Source organism: Calliphora vicina, chromosome 1, assembly GCF_958450345.1.
Source record: "Calliphora vicina chromosome 1, idCalVici1.1, whole genome shotgun sequence".
Classification (NCBI taxonomy): Eukaryota; Metazoa; Arthropoda; class Insecta; order Diptera; family Calliphoridae; genus Calliphora; species Calliphora vicina.
Window position 1 is genome coordinate 120,740,045 of NC_088780.1, and position 15,137 is coordinate 120,755,181.

General features: G+C 31.2%; 2 protein-coding genes across 3 annotated transcripts in view; one reads left to right on the forward strand and one right to left on the reverse strand.

Annotated features, from left to right (window-relative positions):
- The window catches only part of qin, a 223,432-nt gene that overhangs the window by 188,363 nt on the left and 19,932 nt on the right, over window positions 1-15,137 (reverse strand). The gene's annotated exons all lie outside the window — the stretch shown is intronic.
- LOC135948916 (uncharacterized) overlaps window positions 1-15,137 on the forward strand; it is a 108,540-nt gene that overhangs the window by 82,727 nt on the left and 10,676 nt on the right. Inside the window, exons 2-4 of the mRNA XM_065498367.1 lie at window positions 3,447-3,721; window positions 7,392-7,565; window positions 8,024-8,691. Of these exons, the coding sequence (XP_065354439.1) occupies window positions 3,447-3,721; window positions 7,392-7,565; window positions 8,024-8,691 (1,117 nt within the window). The remainder of the gene's footprint in view (window positions 1-3,446; window positions 3,722-7,391; window positions 7,566-8,023; window positions 8,692-15,137) is intronic.

A 15,137-nucleotide genomic window follows, 5' to 3' on the forward strand; every position in this document is an offset into this window, starting at 1 on the left:
AAACTGATCCCAAAAGCAGAGTAGAAGTAGATGAGATGAGTGGACACCAAATATACGTTTCCTTATGTGGTCAAGTGGAGAATCTGTACAGTAGCCATTCCTATAATATAGTGTCCTGTAATAGTTGATACCAGCATCTGCTCCGACGGAATTCAATAATTAAATGTCTCATCGACCCACAACTGAGTAATTCATTAGCTATATAGTTAAACATGAACAGGGTCGCATACATATTAGCGCTATTCTAGGATGTCCAGCAGTCTCATTCAGACAACCGGGATTATTGGGTTAACCTAGATTTCCAGAAGACACTCACAATTTTATTTACGGCAGTAATCGGTACTCATACCTACCCGTAAATCGAAGGAATGTCAACGAAGTTAAACTAAATTATTAAAAAAAAAAAGAATCAAAAATCGCAATCGGTAATTGGTCAGATAACAACAAGGAAAGAAAGTGCATAACATAATCCTAGTTCAATATACCATTTCCAATTATTTTTCAGAATTTTTTAATTGAATTTCAGACTTTTCCATTTATATTTCAGAAATTTCTTGTTGTATTTCAGAAACTTCCATTTGTATTTCAGACATTTCGAATTGTATTTCAGAATTTTCCAATTGTTTTTCAGAAATTTCTATTTGTATTTCAGAAATTTCTATTTGTATTTCAGAAAATTCTAATAGCAATATCAATGGAATTTTCTGAAATACAAATATAAATTTCTGAAAAACAATATTAAAAAGTCTGAAATACAAATGGAAATGTCTAAAATACAAATGGAAGTATCTGAAAAACAATTAGAAATTTCTGAAATATATGTAAATGGAAACTTCTGAAATATAATTAGAAATTTCTGAAATACAATTGGAAATGGGTAGATATTCGATAATGACAAAGCTAGTTGAAACTTTTGGATGAACAGCACTTAAAAATTCAGGTACCCAGAAAGCCGATTTTACCCCATATTCTTCAATGAAGAAGCAACTCTATTATCACTCTTGGTGCTATCGGTATATGCTCTCATGATATTTTCAAGAGAGTAGTGTTCGCAAAGCCAGAGATACCTATCAGTGATGGGATTTGTGCCACAATTTTTTTGAATTAATTTCGGAAATAGATATTAAAAATTTGCAAGTTTTATTTATTATAAATAATCAAAATAATAAAGAATATTTCAAATTTTATTTCGTACAGTTAATGGCCCATAATCATAGTCAAACACTAAAAAAGGTAAACAATAGAAGTTAAACGAGTTAAAAACAACTTCAGCTAGTTTTATATTTAGAGTCGACTTTAATGTCAGAAGTATACTTTAACTTGTCTATGATAGATCTAAAGTCCACTCTTAAGTAAAGTCGAGTTTAATTCATTTAAAATATACTTTATTTTTGCCTATGATTATGGGCCAATCTCTTTCATTTTCCGAAGACGTTGTCTGTGGTGGTGTTGTGGAATTTAGATTTTTCTTGGGAACTTTTTTCACCACACGGTTCGTAATTTATTCATATTAAAATTAGCTAAAGTTAACATAAACTAATTGAATGAAAGGCTCCGAAAATTTATCAATCCGACCAGATACATTTTGATCAAAATTATAATTTTTATGTCGAGGAATTCCTTAATAAAATAATCGACAACCCAAAACATCCGCAGATTAAACTTAGTTTAATCTCCAATCTTCTAATCATAACCCTGGCTGAGGCCATCATAATCATATTATGCCATTTGCAAATACGAATTCAAAGAGGCTAATAGCAAATGACGTAGTATGTTTCGATTGAATTACCATTACTTTTTAACAAATTGTATAAAAAAAATTGCGTTAAAAGGGATACAAATTCGGTTTATTTTGTGAAAAGTAGTTTTGGCACTATTGAACCCATTTTGGCACAATTTATACATCAATTTGGCACTAAATATAAATGTTCGAATCCCATCACTGATACCTATTAGTCATAAGTGTGGAGAATTATATATCAAAGAAAGCTCTCCTTATGCACTAGTCGACATTTCAATGTTAAGCCTAATAGTATTCCTGGAGTACCCAGAGTCCCTACTAGACCAGCCTCTACCACCAGCAACCAGTTTAGCGCTTTCGTTATAAGAAGATGAGTGGACCTAAGAACCTGTTAAGCGGTTCTTAGGTGATACTCTCCATTTTAAGCTGTTGACAGATTAGCAGGGTGAATAGAAAGACCCCAGAGAGTCTTCGCAACAGATGACAAGAATGACATCGGCCTAAAAGATTGTACCTCTCTTGCATTTTTCAAAGGTATGTCTACCAGAACAACACTTCAAATCAAATTATATACGTTATCACTACAGTTTTTCTTTCCCCGCACTTTTTTATTTCCCAGGAAATCGGGATTAATTTTTAAATTCCGGCCTAGAACAAATTATTAAATTTTAAGAATGTAGATAATGCAAATAAAAAATCCAATAAAAATTTAATATAATAAGATAAACTGACTCGATTTTTAATTTTGGTTGTATACAAACCTGTCACCATTTGACATTTGTATCGGAATGGCTTCAATTTCCATTGGATTTTGTTCTGCCTTAATTCTGTCAATTCGCAAAAAATAAATATTTTTTTTTTAATTTTGAATTGGCAATATTTTGCTTATTAAATCAAAAATTAAATAATGATGTTAATTAAAACTTGAAGAAAACTCAATACTCTTTGTGAAAAATCAAAATACTAAAATAATTCCACTTTCGATCGGAACAGATTTTGTCTATTGGGTTTTTGGTCTATTTGGGTTAAATATTTTTTGTTGTATGAATCTTCTGCATTTCTTTGGGAACTTTAAGCTTCTTTTAGGGAAAGTTAAGTTCAAAAAAACATCATCACATCAAAATTAAGGAAAATAATTCCCAGAAATTCTCGAACAATTTTCCGGGATTTCGGGAAATGAATATCTTAAAGCGGTTGTAAATAACTCGACTTCCTACTGACAAAGGTGTTTTAAATTCAGCACGGATATACCATTGGAGACAACAGCCTTGGTTGACGGCCTATGCAAGATCAGCTGGCGTGTACGGGACTGAAATGTTGTCAAGTTTCAACCAAAATTCCCATGTTTAGCAATCTCAGCCAAATCTATTAAACATTTTAAATTAAAACAGACGGTGAAAGGGTTAGTGGTTTGAAAAGAATTAGCAAGATGCTTGGTATTATCTGTGAATATTTTTCTTCGTACCCTATAACTTGAGGCACAATCATATTATAGTAATTTGGAAAATAATCTTTACAAAATGAGAAAACATTAGCTAATTATACAAAATATAATATTAAACTCCTTAAGATACAGCATTATTAAATTCCACTAACTATTTTGCATTTACTACAATTAATTAAAACAAAAACCTTGAAAAGTTTACACATTTCATTAAACTGTTACTTATCATTATATTTCCATATCTTTTGTCTTCCTTTGCAGCTTTTATCAATAGTTATGTTTGCATAAAAGTCGATCCAAATGGAATACCAAATGGAAATTACACCACAATCAGCCTTAATAGCCAGACGATACAGCCATATACAAAATCAGCCACTATTACCAGAAATGAGGCGGATAATTTCACCCTATTGGGTGATACCGAGTTAAGTGCATCAGAGCGTACAAGACGTTTAATACCGTACATGGCATTTTATGTGCCCGTTTCCGAATTGCCCATTAATAAGCAATATGCCAGCAAAAACAACATACATGCGGTAAGATGATAATTTTCAATTATTTTAAAAAGGAACATTATATGCATACATGGGCACACTGCAGTAAATTGTTACTGTAAATCTATATATATATAAAAATGAAATGGTCCATGTATGTAATGTTATCACGTGATAACGGCTGGAGCGATTTGACTGATTTTTTTTTTGTATTCGATTCGAAATTTTCAGGAGATGGTTTGTAAAGAAACAAAGTTCGGAAATTTTAATTTCCATTTCTCATTTTTCTTAATAAGAGAAATTTTTTGGAGAAACTTGAAGAACTAACATTAGCAAATAGCTACCGGGCGAAGCCGGGCGGGGCGTTCTGCTAGTGCAAAATAAATTTCATTAACTGTAACAATTTACTGCAGTAATTAGTAAAAATTTTCGTATTGGTCGCCAAAGCAATATGTAAAAAAGTATAAATTCGCTCAAGGAATTGTTTTATTTCACTATTTTAATAGTAATGCTAATTAAATTTCATTATCAGTGAAAATTCCCTGATTACCGCAATATTTTTTAATAATCAGTAAAAATTTACTGGTAATGCTAAATTCAATTGCAATATCAGTAAAAACTAGGGTATTCATTTGACTAATGATCGTTCGATTAATTTCGAACAATTTTATGTAGAATAATCGAATGAAACGTATAAATGAATATATATATATATATATTTAAATTTATTAAATTGCTTAAAATTTTTCATAATTTCAAATTTAAATAAGTAATAATGACTCACAAAAATTGTACTGTTTCTGAAATTCGACAAATAACTAAAGACAAAGGGACTTTTGATTACTGTAGATGAGTGTTCCGATAGCTCCTTCTATAAAATATATAAATATTACTGCAAGAAGTTACAATTCTAAAAACAAATCTTTCAAAATTTTTAACTTAGGACTTGAACCAAACAAAATAAAAGGTACAGAATAAAATATTTGTTATTTAGCTGGCGAAATATTAAAAGAATCGCAATAAATAATCAAAATTTTAACTTAGATTAAAGTGGAGTTGAATGTGATGGAGAATGTGATTTTGAAACGATCGTCGAAAGTGATATTAAGGATGATATTTATAATGATTACATTGAAATAGATGAAGGCAATGATCTTAAAATATACATATGTATATAAGTGATGTTATTAACCGCGTACGTAAGTGTTGCAAAATGTTTAATAAATCGAATGATAAACACAAATATTGCAAACTAACGTTTTGTTGCAAGAAAAGCATGGAGTTCGTCTTATACATGATTTTGAACATCGTTGAAGAACATCTTTGTCTAACATGGTAATAAACTTTTTGCGTATTTGTAAATGCGTCAATCATGCACTGCCTGACTTCAAATTAGCCACGTTCACTGACAATGATATCAAACTTTGGACAGATTCCCTTTATTGTGTAATTCCCCAAGACCACTTTATTAAGCAAAGATTCGGCAACGTTGATATACAGTACGAGACACAAATGTGTAAATAAATTTGGAAATATCTATAATTTGAATTTTTATGCTCAACATTTACCAATCTGACAATATTTTTTACACAATATGAAGATCATGATTAGTGAAGTATAGCAAAAAATTAATTTCAAGTAATGGCATTTAAATACCAGGATATCAAAAAATTAAAAACTGAATTACACAATTTTGTCGCATTTTCTTTAAAGTTAAATAAACTTGTTATTATTATTTAGAAAAAGAACAATTTTAATCAATTTCATTAATGACAGTTAGTTAAAACATGTTACTAGTTAACAATTTACAATTCTTTAAGGAATATTGAATATGAAGAAGATTATCACCGAAGTTGCAAATTCTGTTACCGAGCAGCTGAAAAATGGTATCTCCCATCGAAAAATATCCACCAAATTCAATATTTCTTTTAATCTGTTGAGAACATAGCGAATATATGTGGTTTGGCTTTTCCAGCACCAATTTGTGGACGAAATTCAATTCTATTGTTAAAAGATGGTCTCACTGTATAACGTCTAGTTGCATCAGGAGAAGAAAATAGTGAGGTACAACCAAAACTATCTTCATGCTACCAAATTAAGATTTCAAAACGTGCATCTCTTAGAGAAATCAAAAGATGTGGTTTTTATGCAATAAAGATTGTTAAAAAACCTCGTTTAACTGAAAGACACAAGTCTCTTCGACTAACATTTGTAAATTTTTTTAAGAAATGGACCTTTGATGATTGGGAAAAAGTTATCTGTACAGATGAATCGAAAATTAACCATTTTAGAACTGATGGACCAAAATATGACTACCAAAAACGAAATGCGCCATTAAAAGACCGTGATTTTATGACGACTATGAAATATGGTGGTGGAATATTGCCATTTTGTGGTTGTTTTTCTGCGAAAGGTGTAGGAAAACTCCATCAAATTGGTAGTAATATGAATGCAGAAATGTATATAGACATTATCAAGACAACAGATGTGGATAGTCTGAATGATTGGCGTGGACAAATTGAAAACACTGTGATACTACAAGATAACGACAACAAACATAAGTCTAAAAAGACGCTTAATTTTTTAAAAACCGCCAAAATTACATTGCTAGATTGACTCCCACAATCTCAGAATTTAAATCCGATTGAGAATTTGGTGCGAATTCTAAAACGTCGCGTTTATAATTATCAAAATGCATTTAGAAACACAACTCAGCTCTAGGAGCGCTCCCATGATATCTAGGGATCTATAATGCAAGAAGAGTGTCGCAAACTGGTGGAGAGTATGCCCTCCAGAATTCAGGCTGCCATTGACGCGAAAGCAGGTTATTCGAAGTACTAAAAAAGTTACTTTAGTAATCTGCGCCAAAAGTGTGTAAATGGGTTGCAGTTATTTTTTTTAGATTACTGGAGCATAATTAAGGAAATATTTTATTTATTTAGTCCTAAAATATCCTTAATAAATATTGTTTAAAAAAACACAAAACGTTTCTTTATAAACATTGCACTTTAAAAATGGTGTCACAAAGTGTAAATATATGACCATCATTTACACATTTTTATCTTACACTGTATATATAATTTAGAAATAGTGAATAATTAATTTACTAAAGAATTAGTTACTCAATTTAAAGCATGAATTAATGAACGACATAAAAAAGTTCTTAATATATATTTGAATTCAGGATCATGTCCGACTAGCTAAAATTGTTTAAAGTATAGCTCCAAAACGGAAACTAAAGAGTTTGCTAATTGTTTTGTAGATTGTTCGGGAGTTAATCTAATCAGAATATTTCTGTTGAAAATTTAATGATGGACTTTGTTTTCGAATGTTTTTTAACATTATCAATACTTGAATTGTTAACTTTAACGTTATTTTTTGTTTTTCTTTAACAATAAAATATTAAAAAAACCGACATCAAAACTTAATTTTTTACTTTTTTAAAAAATTTTAATTATTCGAATAATTCGATTAATTTTAAACGTGTGATCGAATTATTCGAACAAGTTAAAATCTCTTATTCGAATAATTCGTTTTATTCGAACAAGAGACAAATCGAACAATTCGAATATCCTAGTAAAAACAAATTTTTACTGAAATTTTACTGGTAATGTAAAGTGCCCATCTATGATTATATGTATAAGTAGAAACAGATAAGAGAAATTATTGTTTATTTACACTGTTGTGTATTTATTTATTTTAAATGATAAAGACAAAGCAGCTGGCCAGACCAAGTGCAACAGGACCAACTGGTAGCTATATACCCTTACCACCACAATATGTGCATAGTGGCATACAATATCTACCACCAGCTCCAGCAGCAGCAACAGCAACAGCCTCGCAATTATCTTCAGCTCCAAGTGGCCAACAGCATTATCATCCAAATGCAGGCCTTGGTAGCTATCAAACACATGGCTATGGAGGACAACAGCCGCAACAACAACAATTTCATTTATTGCCACCTACAACAGGACATTCACAACATTTACAACCGCCTGGACCACCAGGACCCTCAGCATCGGGTTTGCCTGTGTTAGCGGGCCATGGCAAGGGTAATGGCAACAACCATAATGCATTTGTCACTTTTAAGGAAGTTAATCCCATACGAGTGAGTATTTTAAGAAAATTGCAAAACTGTCGTTTTATAAATTTCGCACCATAAATAATGTTTCGTTGCAAACATTTAACACAACTATAATTCCTTTCTTTCCTTATTCTCAGCAAAAAACCGTACAACATTTCCCACCATTAACATCAACAGCTTCCTCGCCCTCCACCTCCGCGTCGTCGTCATCGGGATCGGCCTATGAAAACATCAGGCAAACATCCTCTGTCATAAAGCAGCAGCAACAACAACAACAAAAAGTGCCTTATCATGGTGTTGGTAGTGGCAGTGGAAGCAGTGGCAACAATAATAATGGTGCCGCTGCTGTTTATCGTCCACGAACTAAACAATCGAAAATCAATTTAACACCATTTACACCATCCAATACAGTGCCAGGCAATTTTGTGCCAATTGTTTATACGCCACTAAACAGTAATAATAACAATAACAACAATATTTTAAATTCACATGCTACGGCTGTAGGTGCAGAGGCAGAGGCAGGAGAAATCGATGATAGTTCATACAACCAAGATGAAAACCAACAATATCACAAGCAACAACATCAACTACAGCAGCATCGTCCACATCCTCATCATCAGCCACAGTCACAGCAAATTGCTATAGAATATTCTTCTGGCCCATTACCAACATCAGCATCGGCAGCATTAATACCAATCGATGTTCAACCAGTGCCTCAACGCCATCATCATCATCAACAGCAGCAACAACAACAACATAATCCTAAACAACAATCACAGTATTATAGTGTAACAACATCTCCACTTAATGTTGATTTAACACATAGTGTAGTTGCAGCAGGAGGTGGCACTATTGCTTCTGGAGATTCAGTGAATTCAGCTCATCTTCATCATCACCACCAACACCATCATAATGCAGAAGCAATTAGGTATGTAGTATAATATAAAAAGACAACACCGATGCGATAACAAACGAAACAAAAAATATTAATTTATGGGGGAAAATATGAAAGTAAGTGAAAAAAGAGATTGTACAAACTAAATAATGCCATCGGAAACTTATTACAAGCTTTTCATTTAACTTGGGATGCAACAAAATATTGTTTTTGCATTTTCAAAGTATGTATTTTGTTTTAAATCCAAATATATTTCATAATTTGTTATAGAGAAACAAAGTCAAAAAATTCGTAATGTTTCTAAACCTAACCTATTTTTTATAAGAACAAATGATTTCATGATCGGACCATAACTGGCAATTGCTGTAGTAAGAATAATTAATACACAGAGAAAACAGATTCGTGGTGGCAACTGAATTTGTCGGCAATTCCCTATTCTTATTTTTAACATTGAATTTGAATAGGAAAAATGGGAAAAGGGAAAAAAAACTCCCGGGGAATTTTTTTTCATAATTGTGCTGATAGATGAGTTGGAATTACTGAATATATTCGGTAGACGCAACTGCTTAATAATTTGGTTATAATAACTAAATGTTGCAGTAGAAGCAATCAATGTATACATTTTTGACTTTACTTTAAGACATATTTTCGGTATTTGTTATTTATTATTTTATGTAATTCTGAAAAAATTACCAATTTCAGTGCACTCGCGATAATATGAACTAATTAAAACCAGGCCAGTTCACTTTTGCAAGATTGTTCATATTTGCGAATGGCATCTAATTCCAATCTACAGCTAGGGAAGTCCAAAAATTACACTCTGCTACAAAATGACACTTTTTGTCAGAACTTGAAAAGCGAAACGTTTTCAACGATTTTGAAACACCCTCAAAATTTTGAGTTATTTTGAAAAAACTGTTTTAGGGTAGGTCGTAGTACTTTATAACCTCGAAAAATTTATAAGTTCGAAAAAATTGTAAATTAAAAATTTTACAAATACAGTGGAGTCGGGTTAGAGTGAACACTTGATAATATGAACTACTGGATAGTATGAACACACAAATTTTTACATTGGAGACTCTAAAGAGTGAACATCGCCTACCTCTATTTATTATATTATAGAGTGAACTTTAGTTTTTTTTTTGCAAAAAAATTTTAAATCAAAAGTTTTTATTTATTATTTTTTGTCTACAGGCAGTTTTGACTCAACAGTTTTTTATACAACACCGTTATTTCTGTTTTTCTGACATTTTTGATTTTTTTTGACCCTACTATTTGTATTGCTATCGAAACCCAAAAAAAATCTTACTATAAAAGTTTAGCAAGAAATAATTAAAGATATGGACAATGGAGTGGGAGTTACAGTTCTAGCTAATAAATTTGGTGTAGCAAAGTCCACAATAAATTTTAAAAAGCCATTGACTGGGCTGAAAACAATACTAAAGATTATGAAAATATCTTAGTTTTACAAATTTTGTTATTTAGCAGTAGAAAAAGCCAAAAGTACGTGTACAAAACAAGCAACCATTAATGATTTATTTCAGTTTCGATACAGTGAATTTATTGGATAAAGTGAACAGGCCTTGCATTAATTAGTTCACTCTATCCCGACTCCACTGTATTTTTGTTTTTTATTTTTATTCATATGCGCTGGGGGAGAAAATACTCAAGAAGGTAATGAAAATAACTTTACAGTTTTCATCCGATTTGAAACCACGTTTCACTAAGAACTAAATTTTCTTTATACATTGATATAAATTTGTATAAGCTTTCATATCAAAATAAGCAATGAAAAGTGATTAAAATCAAAAAAGTTGATAAATTTTTTTTTTAAATATTCTTAACAAAAACAATACTTATAACTTAAAAATGTGCGCTATTGATCTGAATTGGATTATATAGACACCGACATGTGGTTTTAACATAACGGCGCTACGTGCCACAAAGCTCATGCCACATTGGACATTCTGCATGAGCGATTTGAGGGCATGGTCATCTCACATGGACATGATATGAACGGACCACATAGATTGGGCGTCTGGTGGGGTCAAAGCCAAAATAACTATATTTTTATTTCAATATACATACTTACATATGTACATTAGCCATATAACTAATTTTGGCGAAATTTTTGGCATACTACCACGTGATGGCCAATGTTGTATAAGTAATGAAAATAATTTTTTTAGGTCATTTAGAATCAAAAACATCACGCACCAACACCAATTTCTAATATAAACCAAATTTTTTTTTTCTCTTAAAAATTATATAAATAATTTCATAATTTTTTTTGCAAGTGTGAGGGATACTTCCCTTATTTAAAAATTATCTTTTGAAGTATGTCCGCAGTTATTATTAAAATAAAATATATTGTATTTCAAAATAATTGAAAATATTTCATGAAAAACTTTTGCGTTTGGTGCGTGAACTTTTTTAACAGCCGCTAAAAAATAATACCGTGGTTTTTTATATTTCTAACCTTATGTTTTCTGGTCGTACTATAAAATTTCTTCCGAAAATCACTTGCAATAATTAATATAATTATGGTCAGCTGGTTACGATGTTGTCGCCGTTTTCAAAATAATTAAGTAGCTGACTACACGACGTCAATTGTAGCCAGCCACCATGAATGCTTAAGGAAGGCACTCTTAAAACATTACAGAAAAACTTTTTTCCAAAATAATTGATACAAAAATTAAAACTTTCCATTACATATGCGAATAATATTGATAAAGAGATATGTGTGTAAGCACGTTCTGATACTTCTTGCCATAATTGATATATTTAGTTTAGGTAATTTTAACAAAATTACAATAATACGAGTACATAAATACAACAGCATACAATTTTGAATATGGAGTAACCCCTAGGCCGATACCAAAAACAAAATCAATCAACAAAAACTGCACTGAATATAAATACAATACAGTAAATGCATTGTAATGCAGTGCAATCATAACAATGACCATAAGTGAGAGTAATACAATAAAACGAGGCGACGTGTCGCGACGAGTGGTGTGGTAAGTCAGCAAACGAATAAGTGGTTACATTTTGGTACAAAATGTGGTTAGGTTTGTATAACCAAATGAAAATAACAAAAATAATAATAATAGTATGAATATTAAACTCGCAATGATAATAAATGTATGTCTGTCATTTTACACGAAAAAAAAAGCATAGAACTACAGGAGTAGTACTTAGCTCCAGCAATACACCAGGTACACCAATGCGAAAGGTACTGTTAGAGTACCACCACGTAGTAGTTGCTCACAAAACTGCACCCTTTAGTTTTAAAAGTGTAGCTTTTTTAAAAATGTCTAGTTTCTTGTTGATTCCAATTATGTTTATGTCATTTGACACTTATGTGTCCTTTGTAATGCAAAGAGTGGTTAATACATGACAGGTGTAGAGTCAAATGTCGCTTTAGTTTGCGTAATAAAGCTGAAATTTAGTCAGTTTAAATATATGTTTATATTTCTCTTTAGGAATTAAGTGGTTATTTCAAACATCAGACGTAATATTTTGGTGAGTGATTTATCATTTGTTCTGTTATTCACTGGCTTCTATAAAGAATTCAAAATATTGCCATCCAGCCTTCTATAAAGTTCGACAACTATTCTTACTCCCACCCTTTTAAATTATATTTTAACTATCTGCAATTCTGACAAGCATGTAATTCAAGAGTTGACCTGAAGTTTGCAGGACATAAGGAGTGAGGTCGAAAAAATACACGTTTTTCCTTAAAACTTTTAACCCAAAAAGGTTGCCATAAACATATATTTACTTACCAGAACCATATATATGATTGCTACAATGATGTGAATGGTAACATAAACATTTTATGGTTACCACAAACATATACATAATTACAGTGACCATAATATTGTCAAAAAAACATGTAAACATTTTGAAATGGTTATGGTAAACATGTAAAACTATGTAACTATATTTTTTCTCTGGGTGCAAAGATGCAAAACTATACGGTTTGTTTATACCGACAGTACAACACAACACCAGTGTTTATCAACTAAATCGAGATGTCGGGAGTTTTATCCCACAGATTTTCAGCTGAACGTTGGTAATCCAATAATTTTTTAATTCTCTACTTTTGGATTTTAGAACAAATAGGCTAAATCTGATATTTCTACATAAAATGGTTTCAATTGGGAAGGCCCAGTATAGCACTAAATTTTTATGTTGGAATAATTCTCAAATAAAAGGTTTGTTCGTTAACATATCACTATAGCTGACGGGGCTGACAAAATAATTATCAATGATTTGAAATAAACCATAGTATCTAAAACTGTTGATCATTTTGCAATTCCAGCTTTATAAGCTCCTTAACCCTCTAACCCGCAAGAGTGCCTGACTTTAGTTACAGATTTATTAACATTTCCCTGGAAGGTCGAAATCCATTCTGACTTTTAATTTTTGTTCTGTCAGCTGTTTTGTGAGTGATGTCATAATTTTAGCACGTGAAATCTTGTGTCATTTTTTTTTTTAAATCAAAGTTTTATTAACTTTTAGTCACCCGATCTATTAAAAATATTTTTTATTAGTTATTTTTAATTAGTTTTTCAATAAAATCGTATCATAATTATTGTTTTTTACACCTAAACCGGAGAGTGCCTCAGGGACTCTTCACCTTTTTGCACCTGGTTCCTAAACTTAATTTGCAAATTAGTTTCTGATAGCTGTTCTGAGTTTTTTGGGTCATAATTACCCTAAAAAAATTATTCGACAACTTTTTTTTAGCTTTTTAAAGTTTGCGGGTTAGAGGATTAAGAAACTTTTTTCTAGGAAGCAGTTTTTCGTCCAAAATAAAATATAAAAATTTCACAGGTTTAAAATGTTTAAAATAATCCCAAGTTCGTGTGAAAATAATGTATGTATACACAATTTTCAATTGTATTTCAGATTGTATTTCTAATTGTATTTGAGAAATTTCCAATTGAATTTCAGATTTTCCAATTATATTTCAGAATTTTCCATTTGCATTTCAGAAATTTCTAACTGTATTTCAGAAACTTCCATATGTATTTCAGAAAATTCTAATAGCAATACCAATGGAAATTAGAAAATTCTGAACTCAAAATAGAAATGTCTGAAATTCAATTGGAATTTTCTGAAATACAGTTAAAAACTTCTGAAATACAATTGGAAATGGTGTAGATGATAGCTAAATTCTTTACATTTCATCATTTGAATTTACTTCATAACTACAAATTTAAAGTTATTGAAATTGCCTCCCGATTAGGACAGCGCACCACGTTGAAAAGCTTCGCATTAAGTAGTTTCGAAAACATTCACCACAACTGCAGGGCCAATAGCCAATCCACTACCACCATTGCAAACATGATACTTTGTGTAGGCGGATGTGTATGAATGGAGTGAATATATCAGATTATTCATAATGTAATGGTAATTGAAAATTCATGTCATAAATTACTGCAGGCCGATTAAGTTGTATTTACTCAATAAACACACACAAAAATGTTCCACAAAAAACATACAAAATGTCTATGAGTGTCCCTGTAGTAGCTGTGTTTCCTAGAATTATTTTACAATTGCACAATTACTGCCAGTGTGACACATGTTTTCACGAGTTAATGTTTCTGTCTGCAAGTAAGTTCATAACTTAATAATGGATTTCAATATTGTTCTGCATGCAGATGCTTGAGGTGATTTAAATACAACAACATAAAATGTTGCATAATAAAAAAAAATTATGCATTTTGACAATATTCATGATCTAGTAAGATGATTTTCATGTATACCTACCATAGAATCAACCAATGACCCATTGATATGTTTTTATTTTTCTTTATTAAATATGAAATGATTTATAAAATAGATTGATATTACGGTGCTATAAAAAACTCAGAAAACTACCTAGCGTGGGTTATAGGTACTGTTGAGTATGTTATAAAATGTGTCAAAAATACCCTTCACCAAATTATGCTCGAAAATAAAAATTTTATATATTTTTAGGTGAACAAAATAATTTTTTTTTTTTAATTCAAAAAAAAAACTTGTAGGTCCGACTTACTTTGGCGTTATATGCGCCGTTGTAAAGGTCTTTCAAATATCTATTATTGTATATGCATATTGTCTATATTAATGACTTAGTAATCCAGATATAGATCAAAGATCGGTGAAAAATCGAGGCTGTCCTGGTTTTTTCTCAACCATTTCTGGGCCGATTGTGTCGATTTTAAATAGCTACCGAGCCCAGAGAATTCCCGATATATTGATGTATGAATCATGTATGTAAGTTATTTGGGGGCTACGGAAAGTTGATTTCAACATACAGACGCACAGTGGTTTTGGAGATATTGATTTTTGTGCGGTCAAAAATCAATATCTCCAAAACTAAAAAAGCTAAGGTATTCAAAATTTACCAGCTCATAGCATGCCCGAGGAACTTAAAGTTGGCAAATTTTTAGCAAATATAAAGAACTGTAGCCACAGTAGCCATT